The following is a 21,648-nucleotide window of genomic DNA, read 5'->3' as shown; positions in this document are numbered from 1 at the left end:
ATTTATATAACATTCTCAAATTGACAAAAATATGCATGGATAACAGTTTAATGCTTTAAGGGATTAGGGATGGAGGGCAGGGAGAAGATGAGTGTGGGTGTAAGGAGTAGCAGAAGAGAACTTTGTGGTGATGGAACAGTTTTGAATCTTCTTTGTGGTGATGGTTACATGAATCTAAACATCTGATAAAAAATGCATAGAATTAATATAAGTACACACAGACACTCTAACACAAGCACGTGTAAAACTGATGAAATATCAGTTAGCTCTGTGGATTCAATCAGTGTCAGTTTCCTAGTTACAGTATTGTGCTATAGTAACACAAGATATGTTATCACTGGGAAAAGGTAGGTCAAGGGACCTCCGTGTATGTTTTTTGCATCTTTTTTTTTGCAGATCAATAAAAACTATCCCCTGAAGTCTTCTTTGAACCAAACCGTAGTTTAGCTTAATTAGTAAAGTATGTCTGCCTTGAGCATTGTGCTCTTTTCAAGAGTTCTTTATGTAGAAACAGCAACTCAAAAGGTTAGATGAGAAGCTTATGGGGCAGTGAGTTTATGTTAACAGTGTGGAATAATTTGGAAAAGGACAGCAAGGATGGTTGCACAGCTTGAAGAATGTTATCAGTGTCACTGAACTGTACATGTAGAAATGGTTGAAATGGTGTAGCTATTTTCTGCATTGTATATTTTCACCAAAAATAATAATAATTATTATTATTTCAAAATAAAATTTATTATTTCAAAATAAAAAGTTAGAAAAAAACTCACAGGCTTTGTGAGGAAACTGAGGTTAGGGACTCAACACTCAAAAACTTTGTCCGTGACACATTAAATATAAGATAGGAATCTAATAAAATGGTAGCACTGTTTTAGACTTCTTAAATGATTAAGAAATACATAAATACAGATTAATATGGTATTTTACTTGACAAAGACCTGATGTTTGCCTGTAGAAGTGGTCATTGGAAGGGTTGCTGCTTGTGAGTTACTACAAGATAATGAAAAGGTTACCTGAATCAGACAGAAAGTTCTAATATGAGATACAGATCGCTGTGGCTCATAACACATGCCATGAACTGCTGGAGCAGGTAGATGTTTGAGGGACGTGCATGTGTGTATTTTGTGTAATGTTATGCAGTTCAGATCAATTTTTCATTTCTTTTATTGCTTGTGCTTTTGGTGGCATATCTAAGAAATCATTGCTTAACCCAAGGTCAAAAGATTTACTCCTATGTCTTCTTATAAGATTGTCATGGATTGAATTGTGTCCCCCAAAAATGTGTGTCAACTTGGCTAGGCCACGATTCCCAGTATTGTGAGATTGTCCACCATTTTGTTCTCTGATGTGATTTTCCTGTGCATTGTAAATCCTACCTCTACGATGTTATGGGGGGGGGGGTTAGTGGCAGTTAGGTTAATGACGCAGAACTCAATCTATAAGATTAGGTTGTGTCTTATGTCAAACTCTTTTGAGATATAAAAGAGAGAAGAAAACGGAGAGACAGGAGGACCTCATACCACCCAGAAAGCACTGCTGGGGGCACAGCGCGTCCTTTCGACCTGAGGTTCCTGCCCTGAGAAGCTCCTAGTCCAGGGGAAGACTGATGACAAGGGCCTCAAGGGCCTTCTCCCAGAGCCAATAGAGAAAGAAAGACTGCCCTGGAGCTGACAACCTGAATCTGGACTTCTAGCCTCCTAGACTGCGAGAGAATAAACTCCTCTTTGTTAAAGCCATCCACTTGTGGTATTTCTGTTACAGCAGCGCTAGATAACTAAGACAAAGAGTTTTATATATTTTACATTTAGATCTGATACACTTTGTGTATGGGGCAAAGTTGTTGTTGTTGTTGGGTGCCATCAAGCCACCTATACAGGGAAGACAGGATGATGACCCCTGTTGACTGTCAGTCCCACCAGAGCCCTGAATTAGGAGGGAGCCCCAGGTGAGAGTGGGGGATGCAGGGGGTAAAGAGAGAGAATAGGGGTGAAGTGGGCAGAGAACTACTGGGCCCTCTCTGGGTGCCTGCCCTGTGCTGGGCCCTTCAGGACCCCAGGATGGTTCTAACCAAGAGCATTGCTGGCTCTCAGCTGCAGACAGGAGCAGGCTGGGGGCTGCCCAGGGAGTACAGGCCTGAAGGCCTGCGATTTACCAGCTCCCTCCCCATCCGTGGGCACCAGGGTTGCCCCTCCACCGGAGCCCTCCTTCCCCATTGTTTCTGGGCCTCAGGGGAGGGTCCACAGTGGACCCCTTCCAGAACTGACCCTGAAGAGCCTGCCTTTTATAAATGATTGTCCACCTCCCCCACCCCGAGGGCATCTTACACACGAGGGAGGGGGACCCTGACGGAAAGAAGAAAATACTTGCCTCTCACAAGTGAGTCATCTCCAGACGTTTTTACCTGACATGGTGATGGACTTTTATAAGCAGTAATTTTAATGCACATCCTGTATACAGTATATCAATATGGGCACAAACAAGCAATGTAATTTTCTGGAAATACCGATCCATGGAACTCAGAAAGTACTGTGCACCTGTTTAAAACAACTAGGTGGTGCAATATGTACTGAGAAGAAAAGATGTTCTGTGTGACAATGAGTGAAATAAACAAGACATATCACCTGTAAGTTCCCATGATTCACTCCCCAGCTCCTCCCAGCTCATCCCATCCCCACCCGCTCCCAGAACTCACTTCTGAGCCCACTCAAGGTTCATCCCAGACTGGGCAGTGAACGCTGCCACCATTTCCTGCTGCTGCTGGGAGAGGGTGGGTAGAGAGCTGGAGGAGGTGTGGGCACTGGGGTGAAGAAGGCACCCTGGGTCTCTATGGGGCTGCTGTCCCTCACACACAGTTGGTCATTCACGATGCATAGGCTGGAGGAAGAATGGGCCCTCAGACAGCTGGACAGACAGACAATCCCATATCCCCAACAAGGATCGTGCTCCCACTCAGCAACTACTTTCCTTCCATCCCCTGTTCCGCCTGCCTCCTACATTCCTTGACTGGTACCCTTTCCCCTCCCACAGAACCTGCCTTTGGAGAACTAACTCCCAGCTGCACTAGATTCATAGGTTTACTCCCAACCCAGGGAGAGTTGCACACCCGCTTTTACCTTTACCCTTGACAACTGCCCAAGAAGGTGGATACTCTAATCCCCATATTTAGAGGAGGACACTGAGTCACAGAGAGGTCATGTAACTTGACCAAGGTCACACAGCTGGTGAATGCTGGGGTCAGGGTGAGAACCAACCCTCTATTCCAACATCAAAACCTACACTATTAACCACTGGGCTAGACTGCTCCTGGGATCTACCTTTTGGTATTCTGCAGTATTGAGGAAACCCTGAGGAATGCACCATCACCTTCCTACACCACTGGCCCCAGGCTCGGATCGGTGTTCCCACATGGTACCTACAACACAGCACTTACCTGAAGTTGCTGGAAGGAGTAGCAATGAAGATCCGGGTGAAGGCACGAACATGAGCCTGACACATTCCTTCCACTTCAAGGACAATAAACAACAATTCCCCTCAGAGATGCCCATGCTTTACACACTCACCAGCAGCTTTCCCCAATCATAGTCTTACCTGATCCTCCTGTGGCACCCTGAAGGGGGCCAGACAGGGACAAGTGCCCACTGGGAGTCAGGAGGGGGTGTCGGCAATGGGGAGGGCAACCACAGCAACAATCACCTCCCAGCGAAAGGGCCCTACTCTGTGTCAGGCCCTGTGACACACTCTTCACAAGTTCATGTGACCTGTTTTTCACAGCACCCCCAGAGATGGGTATTACTACCCCCCATTTTACAAACGAGGAGACTGAGAGGTAAGCAAGTATCCCAAGGTGTCAGAGTGAGGGACTGGGATGAGAGCCATGAAACTCTACAGCCTGTGTCCCTAACCCCTGGGCTGTGCTGGGGCAGACAGGTATGGGGGTAGGTCAGACCAGGTGGGTAGGAGGCAGGGTGGGAGCTGGGGAACTCAGAGGGAATAGGAAGTGAAGAGATCAGGGAAGCCTGGAGAGTTCTGAGAGGGAGCCTGTCAGGGGAGGGAGCACTAATGGACATGGGAAGGGACTCTACAGACACTCACCCTCCTTGAAGGCACCGCTGACAGAAAAGCAGAGCATCTTTTCCTGAAAGAGTAAAACAGCTCAGGCCCCCAGGGTCCCCCTAACCTCCTACACACCTCTGCCCTCTGGGCCAGCATCAGGGAGGAAGCAGGTGCTCACCGTCTGGACACACATGTCCACCACCAAGGAGCTGATGTCATGCTCGGTTCTGGGCAATACACTGAGGGAGTCAACAATGTCATGTTTTGTGTGTTTCAGCAACTGAACCCGCAGGACTGTCGGGGGAGGAAAGAGAAGGTCAGGGGTTGCCTCACTCACCTGGCCCTACAACTGAACCCTTCATACCTCCTGTCCCCCCTTTTTCCCCCTTACACACTTACCGGGGTCCTTGAGCTTCTTTATATTCCTGCTCCCCTTAGAGTATTTGTCCAAGCAGCTTCTAGGAGAAAAAGAGGAAGAGGAGGTGGAAGACTGGCCAGTGTCTACTGGGGAGTCATAGGGCCCAGGGCTGACACTGCCATACTCACGGAATCAGGTCCTCAGGGTTGAAGGGAAGGGTCAGCGAGAAGCAGGCCTCGTCATGGTAAGCATCCAGGAGACCCAGCCTGTCCCCATAGTCATAGACCCAGTAATACCTGTGGGGAAGCAAAGGGGACAGGCTGTCTGTGTTCTGCACCCCTAAATGGACTTGAAAGCCCCCCATGAGCAGGCCTGTGCCTGGGCGACCCAGCCCATCCCATCCCTCCCTGCCTTGGGGTCCCAGAGGTACTTACTGCTGCAGGAATCGTAAGATTAGATTCTTCAGGGTCTCAGATCCGAAGATGCTTCCCTGGAATCAAAATGGTTCTAAGGACCATGGATGTTATCCTCTCCTCACCCACCCACCCCCCACCCTGCTTGAGCCCACCTCCTCACCCTGCAGACTGGTAACTTCTTGGATGCTTCAATGCCAAAGACAATGGGTAGGGGTACCTCATGGTTGTCCTGGGGGAGGGAAGAGGAAGTCAGCAGTGCAGACAAGGGAGGTGGCACTGAATGGTCAAGGAAAAGGATGGGCCCAGCAGAGGGTAAGGGTCAGAGGTCAGGGTGAAAGGGCCTTGGATGTTCCATGGGCAAGACTACTGTGATGTCTTAACCAGGGGCTCCCAGAAGCCTGTGGAGAACAGCAGAGAAGATCCATAGACTTTATCAGGTTCCCTCATGGGTCAGTCCCACATGAGGATTAGGGGTCAGATCCAAAAATCTAACCGGGTCAAGATCTAAGGAACTCATGGCAGGTTGTGAGTGTTGTCTGTACCAGCTAGAGGAGTCAAGGATAAAGGAAGACACTTACCAGGTGTAATAACTTGGGGAACAATTCCAGGATGGAGCTGTCAAATATAAGACAACACAGAAAAGCATGTAACGACACAGCCGGCCCACCTCATGGAGGCAAGCAAGCCTACTCAGGAATACACCCACATGTGTCCCACCTATATTCCCGTGCCACCACCCCTCCTGGACCCTGGGGACCTCCCCTGTGGACTCGACCAGTGAGAGCTAGTGGGCACTCTCTCCATACTCCTCTCCTCCCACCTTCCTCCTGGGAAGCGCCCACAGGAGGGCCCTGACCCTTTCCTCCAATGACACAGAAGCAGCACGTGGAGCCCAGGCTCCAGGGATGCCTTCCCCTCCCTGCCTCACTTACCTCCCTCCAAGTCCCCAGGGAAGGCTCTGGAGGGAGGAGGGGGGAATGGGGTGGGGCCCAAGGCTCTGCTCCCTCACCAGGTGTCCAGTGCTCTGCCAGGCCTGGCCCTGGACAACACCAGGACATCCCCAGGGATGGCCCCGGACACCGGGGAGGGCGATGGGTGAGGCAGGCTCAAGAGACAGGGAGGGGGTAAGGACAGAAACGGAGTGCAGGTAGGGAGGGGAGACATAAGAGAATGGAGATTAAAGAGAAAGAGAAAGCCAAGGAAAGGCAAAAGGGGGAGAAGTTTACTGTGGGTGGAGGAGTTAGGGAGAAATGGGGAAGGAAGGGGGAAATGGCTCCCCTGCTGCCGCCCTGTCCTTCATCTCTCCCTGGCTGGCACTGGGGACAAGGAAGAAATGGAAAACAGGTACTCGTTGGGCTAGGGCCCAATGGCCTTTGTCACCTCTGTGATGCTATCTGACCTGGGCATGGGAAACAGAGTAGCCAATGGGGCAGGAGACCTTCCCCAGGAGGAAAGGTTCAGGTAAAGGCACAGCATGGGGTTCAGGGTCTGTGGCCCCTCTTGCAAGTGTCACCTTCTCCCCTGATAGCCCCTGTACAGCTATGCCTGTCTTAGTTGGTCCCTTGCCTGAGAAATCAGGCCACCTTGGTCTACCCAGTGTTCCTCTGAAGGACCAGGCCAGGTGCCGTGACATGGTGGAGGGAGGGGGCAGTGCCCATGATAGGACTGTCCCGGTCTCCTCACCCGCCTTTGCCCTCTGCCTTCCACACTTGGCACCTGCCTCGGGATGCCCTTTGCTCACTGGAGGTGACCTGCTTCTGACCCTTGACTCAGGGAACCCAGCTTTCTCCCCCAGGAAGGCCCACTTCCCTCATTGAGCCAGAGGAACAAAGGTCATGATAAAGCTGCCCCTGGGCCTCAGCCCTCAGCATGGGGCAAGAAAGCACCAATGTTGGCCTGGGGCAGGTCGGGGGACCCTTTTGAAGCAAGGGAGACAGGGCCTATCACTGGATGGGAAGAGAAGCCCCATCTCAGCTCAGAGGCAGGAAGGCCTGTCTCAGCAGGAGGCCCTGGTCAGGAGGAGCCTTCACCGTCCAGGGCACCAGGATCTGGCTCCAGGCAGCCCCAGTGGACGAGCAAGGCACAGTCTCCACACTCCTAGTCCTGGGGAGTAAGGGGAAGCCCTGCTTCCTAGAGCACATTCAGGAGAGGCCATGCCAGAGAAGGCTGGGTGCAGAGAGGCAGGAAATAGGCACCAGCCCAGGGGAGCAGTGAGCAGGCCAGAGGAAGGCAGGTACAGCTCTAAGCACAGGTAAGAGACAGAGAGAGGACAGGACAAGGCAAGTGGTCCTCCCAGAGGTCTGGGGCTGCAGCCTCTTGCAGATGGGCACTGTCGGGGCAGCTCAGGCTGCCAGGGGCAACAGAGGGCACAACTGACCTTATGTTGGTGGACTTATCTGGGAAGGTGGTGCACAGAGGGTTTCTGTCCGCACACATCTCTTCTGACTCCAGCGCTTTCACCTTGTCCAACTCCCCTTCAGACTTAACCTGTAATTATGACAAAAAAAAAAAAAACACAAGGGAACAGGAATAGGGAGAGATCCAGAGGGCCCTGCACCCCAGATCCACCCTCTCCCACATATGGCCTTGCCTAACTCTTGTCCTCACCCTAATGAGCCCTGCCACCTTCCCTTTAAACACTGCTCTGGCTATCGCTTCTCACCTCATTTTTGGAGAGGTTCAGGCTCTTGAGGTTGGGGGCCTTCTGCATGGTGTTGGGCAGGCCAACCAGCTTGTAGGATGTGTTGTTGCTCGAGTTGAAGGACAAAAGCTGTGATGAGAGAAGAGCTGGACTGAAGGTCTAAGAGGTGACATCTGGGACACATATGCCCTCCACCCCATCTGTCCCATGTTCCCTCTCAGCACTGGGTCTAAGGCCTCACCTTGGGCGCATTCTCTTCATGGATCTGCAGGGATTCAGCCATGCAGTTCCTAAGATTTGGCCCCATTTCAATATCATGGGTCATCACGTCTTCAGGAAGCCAGGAGGAGGGAATCAGAAGGATGAGAGGGGCCTGGCTGGAGCAGCCCCAGCACCAATACCTCCCTCAGTTGCCCTCTACCCTCCCTCTGCCTGCACCTGCCCTAGAATTACTGCTGTCACTCATATGTGGATCTGAGTGGAGTCTCTGGTGGTCAAGAGCTTGCTGGGGGACTTCATATCCTTTGATCTTGGTCACCTGCACAGACAGAGACATGGGTCAGTGACTTTGATGCCGAGGTGGTGGAGGGGGAAAATGATGAGGGAAGAAGCGGTGGGTCTGGGTGTGTGCACACATATCTTCAGTCTGCATTACCTTTATGAGTTTCACTTTTCCTGACTTTAGCCCCTTCTGCTCAGAGTAGGGTAGGGTAGAGGGGCTGACAAAGAGAGACATCTGCAGAGAAGTGCGTTTGGGTAAGTTCCAGGAACTCTGAAACCCAAAATCAAGAAGACCCATCCCCTAGCCTGCCCTCCTGGCCCTAGCTAGCCCTGGCCATGCCCTGACACACACCCTTCCGTTATCTTCATTGCAAATCATGCTGTTGACTTTCTTCAACTCGAAGGCAATGCTGGCACTCTTGACAAAGACCTTGGTATGCATTTTCTGACACTGAGACTTTAGAGAGAGGGAGGGGCAAGAGAAATACAACATGAGGCCAGACTTCCTGCTCAGCCTGGCCCCTCCACCTGCCCTGTGCCCACTCGGCTGCCTCCCTGCCCTCTCTTACCTGGATCAGATTGAAGGGGATGCTGCATAGGCTCTTGATCAAATTTTGCAGGCACTTCTCATCATATTTTACACCAGAGGGAAACTGGGGTCAAAAGAAAGGTTGGAAGAGGAGACTGATGTGATGGAAATAAAGCTTAAAGAGTCCCAACCATATGTTCCTTTGAGACCTAAGTTTGAGTAGGTCTGAAACTGAGCCATGCTGTGGGGAGCTTCTCTATCTCTTTGTGAGCAGTTTCCACCTTTGCCTTTAGACAAACTTCCCATTCTCCCTGTCTTCAGCCTCTTCCCTTTTTATTACTTCTCCCATCCTACCTTTAGACCAATCCAGGATGTTAACACCTAGTAAGAAAAAGGAGAAGTTACCAACTCTCTGTGCCCCAGCAAAGTACCTAGTGTCTCCAGGAGATCAGCACAGCTCCACCCAACCCGTGTCTCCTGAACATTATGTGCATTTTGCCAGGACACTCACTGTGACCTTGAACCAGCTCCTGGAGGTTCCATCCTGCCTGTTCCCCTGCATTCCTTCCTGTGGAGGTCTTCTCTCTCTCTCCATGTCCCCATGGGTTTGGTCTCCTCTGTGACACCTCCCTCTCTGACAGTAGGTTGGAATGGTGTAGGGGGTGCTGTGGGGATGTGAAGAGAAAGAAGGCGTCCAGGAATGCCAGGAAAGGCTTCTAACACCTCGCCCTACTGATGTCAAGGCTGTAATAATGTTTGCTCAACCATTAACCTGGTCCTAGCATTGCCCACTCCACCAGGTTGGAGAAGGACTGACAGAGTTACATACAGGGTTGCGTATTCCACTGGCTGGTACATGCCACCATGCTGAGTGGTCACTTACTATCTTACTCCAGGGCTCACGTGGGCATCACTCATTGCTGCATCTCCACCTTGCTCCTGGCGTGATGACGGATGAATGCCAGGGCTGACTTGTTCAGACCAACTATCATATCTTCTTTGTGAAATACCCCAGTGTCTTCCTCTTCTTTGAAAAGAATTAACTTGGTGACTATCCCCTGAAATGGAGAACAAAATATCAGTGGTCCAAATGCCAGAAAAAGTCCTGTGAAAATACTATGGCTAGTGAAGTAATTTCACTGACTTTTATAGTGTAGAAAGAAATACAGTAGAGTACTACAGAGCTTGAAAGACTTCACTGTGGCTCCTCTTCCTGGGATATGAGAGGTCGGGGTCATTCACAGCCCAGGAGAGAGCTAGCACAGCGGAAGGCCTTGGGCAGGGGGTCCGTTCTGCGATGTTAGTCCATGCTCTGCTGCTTTCAGTCTGAGTGACCCAAGACAAGTTGCTTAACATCTCTAACCCTTACCTCCCTCTTCTGCTCTAGGGGAATAATAAAATCTACCCTGAATATTTGTTGTTATAGTTCAAGGGTCAGAGGCAAATTCTCCACTTTGACTTCGAGAAATGAAAGCTAGGTCTAAAGAAAATACCCAAAATGAAGCCTGGAGAGACAAAATGATGGAGAATATCAAAGGAGGCGGGGTGGGGGGGGATATAGTGAACAAATCTAACACGTGCTTAATTGGAGTCTGGAAAGAAAGAGCCAGAGTAGTGTGGAAGTGGTATTTGAAGAGATCATGTCTGAAAAAATTTCAAAACTAATAAAAGACATTAAGTTGGTATAACCACATTAATAAGACAAAAAGTATATTTTAGGGCAAAAACATTACTAAAGAGGGAGATTTCATAGTGATAAGAAGTTCAGTTACACAAGGAAATAATAATAAAACTACTCTAAGTCTGTGTGCACCACTTAACATAGAAGCCAAAATGTACACAGCAAAAACTGATGGAAGTAAATGGAGAAATGGGCATGTCTACAGTGGCAGTGGGACATTTTAACTGAGTGACGGATAATACAGGTAAAGTCAATTTTAGTTAGAAGGAGAAGATTTCAAAAAACGTGAGAAACAAAATTTACTTGCCGACATAGAACACTGCACCTAACAACCACACGTGAACTTTCCGGAATAGATCATATGCTGGGCCATAAAACAAGCTTCTAGAAACTTCTATGGGAGTGATGCAATCTATCTTGAATGGTTGGTGTAAGGATTCAAGGATTCAAGGATAAGGGTGAGTTCCCAGCCCTTCCCCCACTGAACCTACTGCCTAGGCTTCACAGGCTCCGCAGCAGTTTCCCCCCTCCGTCGCAGCCCTGCAACCAGCAGTTTCTAACTGCAGCTTGGCCTGACCCTGCCTCAGCCCTAACCTCGGTTTGAATTTGCCACCGGAATCCCCCATGTCTGCAAACCAGGATCTTGGCGTATGTGCAGGACCTGAAGAGCCGTGGCCCTTACTTGACCCCAGACTTGAACATTGTCTGAGAGGAAGATGTTCTCAGGCACACAGCTGCCCCCAAGCCCATCTGTAAAGCCAAAGGTTCCTTCCTTTACAACATGACACAGCACCTGGATCTCCAAATATGGACATGGGAGGGATCGGGGGGTGTCGGATTTTGGGTGCCAATCCCTGTCCCCTGGGGACTGGAGGGCATAAAAACTCCAAGTTCCCCTGGGGTGGGCAGCTCGTGGTCTTTGGGTTTCTAGGCCCCACGTTACTCCTTGTTTGTGCAAACAACAAATTTCCATTTTCTTTTTCCCTTGCCACTGGTGGTGTGGCATCTGTCTTATTTCAATCAGCTAAGAGGACAGGACAAGAACCCTCATTTGGTTACACCACCTCTAGTATGAATCCCAAGAATGTTAATTTTCAACACCCCCACCCCAGGCACACACTTCCAACTCCCCAAACTCTGAACCACTTGACTCAGACCTTTCCCCTCAACCAGGAAGAACATTTCACCTCACCCAGGAAGAACTTTTCACCTCGACCAGGACCAAACCACAGGAAGAGAGGTTTTCCATGTAGAACCGTGACAGGGGTCTCAGGACCCACTCAACCCTCATCCTCAAGAGAGTGGAAAAGTTACCTGGGCCCTCACCACCCCCCATCTAAAGGGGTCTGCTGTTATCGAGTGTGGTGGGGGAGGGGCCCAGAACCCCTCCAGCCTCCTGTGCTGACCCACTCACCCATGGTGTGGTCTACAACCAGTATCCTGTCACTACTGTCCTCACAGGAATTTCCTGAGGAGAATCTGTCAGGTCTGGAGCCTGGGGTGTGGGGCAGATCCAGGATGGCTGTTGAGGAAGGCGAGAGCACTCCCCAAACCACCTAGTTCCGGCCACACGACCAAGATGGAGTCCTCACAGGAAATCTCTTCCCCAAGGGCATAGAGAGGAGAGCCCCGTGGGCCAGAGAAGACTTAACTTCCTGTTCTTACTGCCCCCTGAGTTTGCTACCAGCCTCACACCCAGAGAGCCATTCCATACCGAGCTACCCTCCTACTTCCAGATGAGGTGGTTAACTAGTGTCCGGAGGCCTGAGACCCAGCTCTTGTAGCTACAAATTCAGGGAACTGAGGGTAGACTGTGCACCAAGATCTGTGTCTGTTGGCGTTATTACACCGTGGTCCTTCATTCTGCAAACCCAAGGAGCTCTGAGGGCCTGCTGCATGCCAAGCTCTGTACTTGCTACATTACATCTATTTTGTTCACGTATTCCTCACGAGGGGGGCATGAATGCAGAATCACCAGCACTCTGAGGTTGCTGAGGGTTAGAGAAGTGCAGGAGCTTGTTTGCAGTCGCTCAGATGCTACATGGGAAAACAGAGTGGAACTGAGCTCCATGGAAGGGGGGTGACGACCTCCTGCACAGCTTTAATAAAAGTCCTGCCGCACTATATATAGTTCTTTTGACGTTAGGGTAAAGTAACAGAAAGACCTGAAAACAGCAGGAAATAACTGCAGCCATCCCAGAGAGAACATACGAAAAAGCAGGACTGGAATCTATGAAGGAAATAACAGACGTTGTTAGGTCCCTGGAACTAGATTTCCGGGGTGGCGGGGGATTGGGGGAAGAATGCCATTTTCTTTAAAAAAAAAAAAAAAAAAAGTACTCAATGTAGGTAGATTCCTCCTGGTGGTCCGAGCCAGAAGTGTAGCTCTGAAAATCAAACCATGAGGCTTTTTGAGGGGGAAGCAGTGGTTGGGAGCCTCGCATCAGCCGAAACTTTCTGGAATTTTTCACTCCGTGGAAGGAATCTCTAGACCTCAAGAGAGGAAGTCCAGTCCCTGAGAAAGGAAGTCCAGCCCCTGAGTGAGGAGAAAATCTGCATGTGAGAGTGTGTAAACTTTAGGCTGAGGGAAGTACAAGACAGAAACATACGCACATACACAGAAAAACTCTCAAGTCAGAAGTTGTATTTAAAAAAATAAAAAACAATACAGTGTGAACATTTTTCCAAAACAATACATACATTTGAGTCTTTTTATCAATTTTTATTAGATATTTTCAAGTGTTTCAACAAATTTGCCTAAGTACAAAATATTAAACAATAAAAGGTCTACTTGCTGAAAAATTCTGCGTCTACCATCTGTAAGATCCTCTCACCGTGACCCACAGATATCAACTGTACACTTTTCAGATATGTTTCTCTTAGGTAATGTGTTTAAAAAACAAACCAAACTCATTGCCAGAGACAATTCTGACTCATCGCAACCCTATAGGACAGAGTAGAACTGCCTCCTGGGGTTTCCAAGGCTGTAAACCTTTACGGAAGCAGACTGCCACATCTTTCTCCCTTAGAGCACCTGGTGGATTCGAACCACCAACCTTTGGTTGGCAGCTGAGTGCTTTAACCACTGCACCACCAAGGCCCCTTTGTAATGTGTTTACCTATCTTAAAATATTTGTGTTCAATAGGTGTGTATATTCTTTTAAAATTTGTAATCATATAAATACTTTCCTGCAAACTGTTCTTTTTTCGACTTACTATGACATCTCTGATTTTCATTTCTTCAGCTAATGTGGTTTGACATCTCTTCAGAGGTTTATTGGAGAAGCATTTTGCTTTTTAAGTGGATTATTTTTTGAGATACTTTCCCTTCTCTCCTCTGCTGATCAACAAAAGTCCTTAATGATCATGCATATTACAACAAAGTCTGTACTAGTGTCATAGGGTAATTATCCTTACTCTGATTAATATAAAAGTGATAGATTTATTGAAAGTAAAGAGATAGCTGGAGCTGGAGATAGACTGAACTCCATGAGGTAGAATCCAGCAGTCCAATATGGCGACTAGGCGAGATGTTTTATAAGGGGGAAACAAAGGACATGAAGTACAGTACTTGATTGATATTTACAAACTTAGATCATTGAAAGACATCACTTGATTAGTAATTACAGGCTTAGATCATTGAAAGATATTACCCAATTGGACTCAGTTGGTAGTAGATTATTTTAAGGTGGGACTTCTCTTGGCAGGAACTCATGAGGCAGGACATGCTATAGCAGAAGCTCAAAGGTGATCGGCTTACAAAATATACATGTTTTTCTTAGGTTTGTCACAGTGTGGTAATCATAGGGGTATGTAATGGTGGGTGGAGTTACAGGGTAGTTCCACCATCATTGCCTGATATTTCTTAGTTTCATGATTATGTGTGCACAGAAAATGGCTGTTGCTAGGGTAGAAACAGAACTAGCCACGGAGGAGCCGTACTAAAACTTCAAGCCAGCCGTTTCAGATTTTTCTCAGGTCCCTCAAATTTTAAAATTCCTTTACATAATAAAAAATAATAGTTTGCAAATATTTACTCCCAGCTCTTTCCATTTTAAATTTTTTAAAAAAATCTGTTGACATTACAGTTCTTTAAATTTTCATTAATTTTTTTTTTTATTTTAAAATAATGCAACTCACACAGAACAAAACTGACTAATAAGCAGGGTTTCATCAAACACCATGCCACTGGGGATTCCAGCATTCAAAGCCTTGAAGGCTTCAGGACACAATGGAAAAAGCATTAGACCAAATTCTACATTTATGAATAATAGAGAGAATAACTGGATACTTGTTTGGCCTAAAGGAGTTATCATTTAAATTAATCCAATTACTTCTGACTTACAGTAATTCTGTCATGTTAATTACCTTCCCTCCATGTTGTCCACTTTTCCTGTGCTTGTGTCTGGGCCCCACAAACCACCTCCCAGACATATCCATGTGTGAGGTATGGAACACTCTTGCAGTATACAATTTGGCCTTTGGTCCTAGTCCTAAGAACCAGACCCCACCTGAGGCCAATGAATGGGGGCTGACACACCAAGAGGGACCGACCACCTGCAGGCCCAACGCTGACTAAACCTCAGGAGGCATGATGTAATTATCATGGCCACGTGGTGAGACCAATAAAGGCCTTGGAAGACAGAGGCTCAGTGGAACTTCATGGGTGGTGGCTGAACATCTGCTCTCAGGAAAGTAAGCATATTCCCTGGGGACCTGGAAGCTCTGAGTTGAGACCCCTCTCAGACCTTGCCCTCTGTGTTTGTATCTTTCTTCCTGCTAGATTAAAGATAGCCTTTTCCCTGGAGTTTGTGGGTCATTCCAATGGATTATTGGACCTAAGAAACAAAGAGGCAGCCGGTACCTGCTGACCTAGTTCTGGGTGAAGGGCGATGAGAAAGAGAAGGGGCCGGTACCCACTGACCTAGCCCCAAGTGAAAGGGGATGAGAAAGGGCTGCGTGGAGCGTCTGAGGTCTGAAAGGACCAGGGAAGGGAAGCTGATATTTCCACAGGATACGGTTGGTGTGTAGAGTGGTAGTTACTGTCCACCACACACTTGGCAACAGAGGTGGGTGATCTCAGCCTCCCTGGACTGGTTTTGCACAGTAGCTGATGTGAGCAGGAGCCCTGAGAGGACTCTGACAGAGCACCAGCCCTCTAGGCCTAAGGGGAGAGATTTCATCTCCACCATCATCTTCACCACCAAGAAGGCTGGGTGTTTGAGTGTCCTGGGGGCATGGCATAGGCATGGGTGGGGGGGGATTTAAGCTAGATGTGTGGTCCTGGAAAAAGCATTTAACTATGTTACAAATTTAATTAGAAAAATCAAAGGGAAGTCATAAAAGACCTTGTCTATCACAAACAAAAAATCACATATGACAAAATGTGAAGAATTGGAAAAAATATTTGGAACATAGTGTTTAGGCAAATTCTTGTTATATAAGCAAATCTCATTACCTAAAAGAGTATTGTTCAAAGTCTACACTGAAATAATTCAGAGAACTATGTATTACAGTCAAACAAAAAGATTAATGTACAAAAAGCAATGAAATATCCAAATGGAAAAACAAATTGAATGTGTGTGTGTACAAGTTGTAAAGAAATATATATGTTCATGTGAAGCTATCTATATAGAACTATACACACAGAAATATATCTGGAGAATATAAAGCAAATTACCAAAAATAGACATCTTGCTGTGTAACAGGATTAAAGAAATACAGAAGGAAAATTTTCTGTAATAAATATTCATTTGCGCATTGCATTTATTTTTGGAATACATATATTAATTTTGAAATCAGCAGAAATAATTCTGATAACATTTTATAACAATTTCATTAGAAATTTCATCACAAAAATAATATGTATCTGTGTGTCTTAACTGTATATGTACGTGTATTCCACATTATTTCTCTCTCTCTCTCTCTCACACACACACACACACACACACACACACAGAGCTTTGTTTTTATTGTGGGGGAGACGGCTGAAGGCAACTTCCTGTCAGTGATTTAATGACTGTGGGCTCAGTCTGAGTCACCCATTAATGTTTCGTGTGCCACATAAACTTCCAGAAGGTTCTCTCTGGTGAGGCCCCTCCCTCCCTCGTAATCAGGCTTCCTGTTAAATGATGTCCAAGCAACCTTTCTGGATCCAGTCACCAGATGACACTGACTTCTAATCTCTGAATTTTCTCAAATTAAAAATATTATTTGGAAAAAAGAAAAAAAAAAGGCCTGTTAAAAGTTATTTTGTGTTGCATGTGGTGAAAGAGCATGTAAATAAAATCATGATCAAATCTTTGTACTTTGTCTTTTCTTCTTCTGTATGGTTTCACAGATGTAAATCACAGTAACAGTAATATTGTCTGGAGATTTGCTCCAGGATTCACATCTTCTGCTGACCAAGTGTTCACAATTGTCCTACTCTCTGTTTTGCCTTGCCGAATTTTAGTCTGGCTTCTCTCCTTCTGTGATGGTTAAGGTTATGTATCAACTTGCCTAGGTCATGATTCCCAGTGATTTGGCAGTTATGTAATGATGTAGTTTGACAGTTATATAATGATGTAATTTGGCAATTATATAATGATGTGGTTATCCTCCATTTTGGGGTATAATGTAATCACCTCGATGTTGTGATCTGATGTAATCATCCAATCAGTTGTAGGGGAGCTTCCTTGGGGATGTGGCCTCCATCCAATATATATGGACGTTTGAGAAGAGCTCACTGGCTCTTGCTCACTCTGGATTCTGCATCCAGCTCGTCATCATCTGACCTCTGGTTCTTGGGACTAGAGCCAGCAGCATGCCATATTGCCTGCAAAACTTGGGATTTGTCAGCCTCTGCAGCCCACGAGCCAGCAGCCTACCAACTGACCTGCTGATCTTGGTTTGTCAGCCCCTGCAAACTCGTAAGTCCGGAGAAGCCTCCATCATGTTGCCTGACCCACAGACTTTGGATTTTTCAGCCTCTACAACCACATGAGTCATTTTCATGAGATAAACCTGTCTCTCTCTCTCTCTTTATGTATATATTATGTATGTATGTACGTATAGTTCTTGTTGTTAGGTGAGGTCAAGATTGTTCTGACTCATAGCAACCCTGTGGACAACAGAACAAAACACTTCCCAGTCCTGTGCCATCCTCATGATCATTGATATGCTTCAGCCCATTGTTACAGTCACCGTGTCAATCCATCTCGTTGAGGGTCTTCCTCTTTTTCACTGACCTTCTACTTTGTCAAGCATGTTGCCCTTCTCCAGGGACTGGTCCTGCCTGATAACATGTCCAAAGTATGTGAGATGAAGTCTCACCACCCTCACTTCTAAGGAGCATCCTGACTGTACTTCTTCCGAGACAGATTTGTTTGTTCTTTTGGCAATTGATGGTATATTCAATATTCTTTTTCAACACCATAATTCGAAGGCACCAATTCTTCGTTGGTCTTCCTTATTCATTGTCCAGCTTTCCCATGCATATTGAGGCAATTAAAAAAAAACATAGTTTGGGTCAGGCACACCTAAGTCCTTCAAGTGACATTTTTGCTTTTTAACACTTTAAAGAGGTCTTTTGCAGCAGATTTGTTCAATGCAATGCATCTTTTGATTTCTTGACTGCTGCGTCCATGCGTGTTGATTATGGATCCAAGTAAAATGAAATTCTTGACAACTTCAATCTTTTCTCCATTTATCATGATGTTGCTTATTGGTACAGTCGTGAGGATTTTTTTTTTTCTTTATGCTTAGGTATAATCCATACTGAAGTGTATAGTCTTTCCTGTTCATCAGTAAGTGCTTCAAGTCCTCTTCACTTTCAGAAAGCAAGGTTGTATCATCTGCATAATGCAGGTTGTTAATGAGTCTTCCTCCAATCCTGATGCCCCATTCTTCTTCATATAGTCCAGCTACTCGGATTATTTGCTCAGCATACAGATTGAATAGGTATGGTAAAAGGATACTACCCTGACGCACACCTTTCCTGGCTTTAAACCACACAGTATCCGCTTGTTCTGTTTGAACGACTTCCTCTTGATCTATGTACAGGTTCCTCATGAGCACAATTAAGTGTTCTGGAATTCCCATTCTTCACAATGTTATCAATAATTTATTACGATCCTCACATTCAAATGCCTTTGCATAGTCAATAAAACACAGGTAAACATCCTTCTGGTATTCTCTGCTTTCAGCCAGGATCCATCTGACATCAGCAATGATATCCCTGGTTCCACATCCTCTTCTGAATCTGGCCTGAATTTCTGGCAGTTTCATGTTGATATACTGCTGCAGTAGCTTTTGAATAATCTTCAGCAAAATTTTACTTGTGTGTGATATTAATGATATTTTTCCATAATTTCTGCATTCAGTTGGATCACCTTTCTTTGGAATAGGCATAAATATGGATCTCTTCCAGTCGGTTCACCAGGTAGCTGTCTTCCAAATTTCTTGACATAGATGAGTGAGCGCTTCCAGTGCTGCATCCATTTGTTGAAACATCTCAGTTGGTATTCTGTCAATTCCTGGAGCCTTGCTTTTTGCCAACAACTTCAGTGCAGCTTGGACTTCTTCCTTCAGTACCATCGGTTCTTGGTAATATGCTACTTCCTGAAATGATTGAACGTTGACCAATTCTTTTTGGTACAGTGACTCTGTGTAACCCTTCCATCTTCTTTTGATGTTTCCCATGTCATTCAATATTTTCCTCACAGAATACTTCAATATCGCAACTTGAGGATGGAATTTTTTCTTCAGTTCTTTCAGCTTGAAAAATGCCGAGCTTGTGCTTTCCTTTTGGTTTTCTAACACCAGGTCTTTGCACATGTCATTATAATACTTTACTTTGTCCTCTCGAGCCGCCCTTTGAAATCTTCCATTCAGGTCTTTTACGTCATCATTTCTTCCTTTCACTTTGGATATTCCACTTTCAAGAGCAAGTTTCAGAGTCTCTTCTGACATCCATTTTGGTCTTTTCTTTCTTTCCTGTCTTTTTAATGACCTCTTGCTTTCTTCATGGATGATATCCTCGATGTCATTCCACAACTCTCTGGTCTTCAGTCATTAGTGTTCAACTCATCAAATCTATTCTTGAGATGGCCTCTAAATTCAGGTGGGATATACTCAGGGTCTTACTTTGGCTTTCATGGACTTGTTTTAATTTTCTTCAGCTTCAGCTTCAACTTCAACTTCAACTTGCGTATGAGTGATTGATGGTCTGTTCTGCGGTCAGCCCCTGGCATGTTTTGACTAATGATATTGAGCTTTTCCATCATCTCTTTCCACAGATGCAGTCCATTTGATTCCTGTGTATTCTATCTGGTGAGGTCCATGTGTATAGTTGCCGTTTATGTTGTTGATATAAGATATTTGCAATGAAGAAGTCCTTGGTCTTGCAAAATTCTATCATACGATGTCCGGCATCAATTCTATCACCAAGGCCATATTTTCCAACTACTGAGCCTTTTCTTTGTTTCCAACTTTTGCATTCCAATCACCAGTAATTATCAATGTATGCTGATTGCATGTTTGATCAATTTCATACTGCAGAAGTTGGTAAAAATCTTCAATTTCTTCATCTTTGACCTTAGTGGTTGGTGCCTTAACTTGAAAATAGTCATATTAACTGGTCTTCCTCATAGGTGTGTGGATATTATTCCATAGCTGATAGCGTTGTACTTCAGGATAGATCTTGAAATGTTCTTTTTCATGATGAATGCAGCGGCATTCCTCTTCAATTTGTCATTCCCAGCATAGTAGCCCATATGATTGTCTGATTCAAAATTGCCAACATCAGTCCATTTCAGCTCACTAGTGCCTAGGATGTTTATGCATTCCATTTCATTTTTGACAATTTCCAATTTTCCTAGATTCATACTTCCTACATTCCATGTTCTGATTATTAATGGATGTTTGCATCTGTTTCTTCTCATTTTGAGTTGTGCTACCTCACCAAATGAAAGTCTCAAAAGCTTGACTCTATCCACATCATTAAGGTCAACCCTATTTTGAGGAGGCAGCTCTTCCCCAGTCATATTTTGAGTGCCTTCCAACCTGAGGGGCTCATCTTCTGGCACTATATCAGACAATATTCCCCTGCTGTTCATAAGGTTTTCACTGGTTAACTTTTTTCAGAGGTAGACCTCCAGGTACTTCTTCCTAGTCTGTCTTAGTCTGGAAGCTCAGCTGAAACCTCTTTACTGTGAGTGACCCTGCTGGTATTTGAATACCAGTGGCATAGCTTCCAGTATCACAGCAACACACAAACCCTCACAGTATGGCAAAATGACAGACACATAGAGGATATATATACATACATATGTGTGTGTATGTATATATCTGTGTTGTTGTTGTAAGGTGCCGTTGAGTCGGTTCCAACCCATAGCGACCTTATATACAACAGAACGAAATGCTGCCTGGTCTTGCGCCATCCTTACAATTGTTGTTACGCTTGAGCCCATTGCTGCAGCTGCTGTGTCAATCCATCTCGTTGAGAGTCTTCCCCTTTTCCACTGATCCTGTACTTTACCAAGCGTGATGCCCTTCTCCAGGGACTGATCCCTACTGACAACCTGTCCAAAGTATGTAAGACACAGTCTCGCCATCCTTGCTTCTATGGAGCATTCTTGTTGTACTTCTTCCAAGACAGATTTGTTCGTTCTTTTGGCAGTCCATGGTATATTCAATATTCTTCTCCAACACCACAATTAAAAGGTGTCAATTCTTCTTCGGTCTCCCTGATTCATTGTCCAGCTTTCACATGCATATGATGTGATTGAAAATACCATGGCTTGGGTCAGGCGCACCTTACTTTCCAAGGTGATATCTTTGCTTTTTAACTCTTTAAATGGGCCCTTTGCAGCTGATTTTCCCAATGCAATTTGTCTTTTGATTTCTTGACTGCTGCTTCCATGGGTGTTGATTGTGGATCCAAGTAAAATGAAATCCTTGACAACTTAGATCTTTTCTGTTTATTATGATGTGGCTTGTTGATCCACTTGTGAGGACTTTTATTTTCCTTATGTTGTGGTGTAATCCATACTGAAGGCTGTGGTCTTTGATCTTCATCAGTAAGTGCTTCAAGTCCTCTTCACTGTCAGAAAGCAAGGCTGTGTCATCTGCATAATGCAGGTTGTTAATGAGTCTTCCTCCAATCCCGAAGCTGTATTCCTCTTCATATAGTCCAGCTTCTCGTATTATTTGCTCAGCATACAGATTGAATAGGTATGGTGAAAGGATACAACCCTGACGCACCCTTTCCTGACTTTAAACCACTCAGTATCCCCTTGTTCTGTCCATACAACTGCCTCTTGATCTATGGATAGGTTCCTCATGAGCACAATTAAGTGTTCTGGAACTCCCATTCTTATATGTCCATTCAGTTCCAAATCATAGCAACCCTATATTCAACAGAATGAAACACTGCTTGGTCCTGCGCCATCCTCACAATCATTGTTATGCTTGAGCCACTGGGTCAAT

General features: G+C 45.8%; 1 protein-coding gene across 1 annotated transcript in view; it reads right to left on the bottom strand.

Moving 5' to 3' along the window:
• Window positions 1-2,688: 2,688 nt before the first annotated feature.
• The window catches only part of LOC135228948 (nuclear RNA export factor 1-like), a 38,809-nt gene continuing 19,849 nt past the window's right edge, over window positions 2,689-21,648 (bottom strand). The window contains exons 3-16 of the mRNA XM_064278464.1: window positions 8,539-8,622; window positions 8,322-8,426; window positions 7,907-8,006; window positions 7,710-7,798; window positions 7,490-7,597; window positions 7,205-7,314; window positions 6,858-6,930; window positions 4,980-5,056; window positions 4,600-4,707; window positions 4,453-4,511; window positions 4,232-4,347; window positions 4,093-4,135; window positions 3,431-3,503; window positions 2,689-2,779 (exon numbers count right to left, since the gene is read on the bottom strand). Of these exons, the coding sequence (XP_064134534.1) occupies window positions 2,689-2,779; window positions 3,431-3,503; window positions 4,093-4,135; window positions 4,232-4,347; window positions 4,453-4,511; window positions 4,600-4,707; window positions 4,980-5,056; window positions 6,858-6,930; window positions 7,205-7,314; window positions 7,490-7,597; window positions 7,710-7,798; window positions 7,907-8,006; window positions 8,322-8,426; window positions 8,539-8,622 (1,236 nt within the window). The remainder of the gene's footprint in view (window positions 2,780-3,430; window positions 3,504-4,092; window positions 4,136-4,231; window positions 4,348-4,452; window positions 4,512-4,599; window positions 4,708-4,979; window positions 5,057-6,857; window positions 6,931-7,204; window positions 7,315-7,489; window positions 7,598-7,709; window positions 7,799-7,906; window positions 8,007-8,321; window positions 8,427-8,538; window positions 8,623-21,648) is intronic.

Source organism: Loxodonta africana, chromosome X (genome assembly GCF_030014295.1).
Source record: "Loxodonta africana isolate mLoxAfr1 chromosome X, mLoxAfr1.hap2, whole genome shotgun sequence".
NCBI lineage: Eukaryota > Metazoa > Chordata > Mammalia > Proboscidea > Elephantidae > Loxodonta > Loxodonta africana.
Note: the sequence above shows the minus strand (reverse complement) of the source record. Positions and strands in the feature narration are given on the sequence as shown.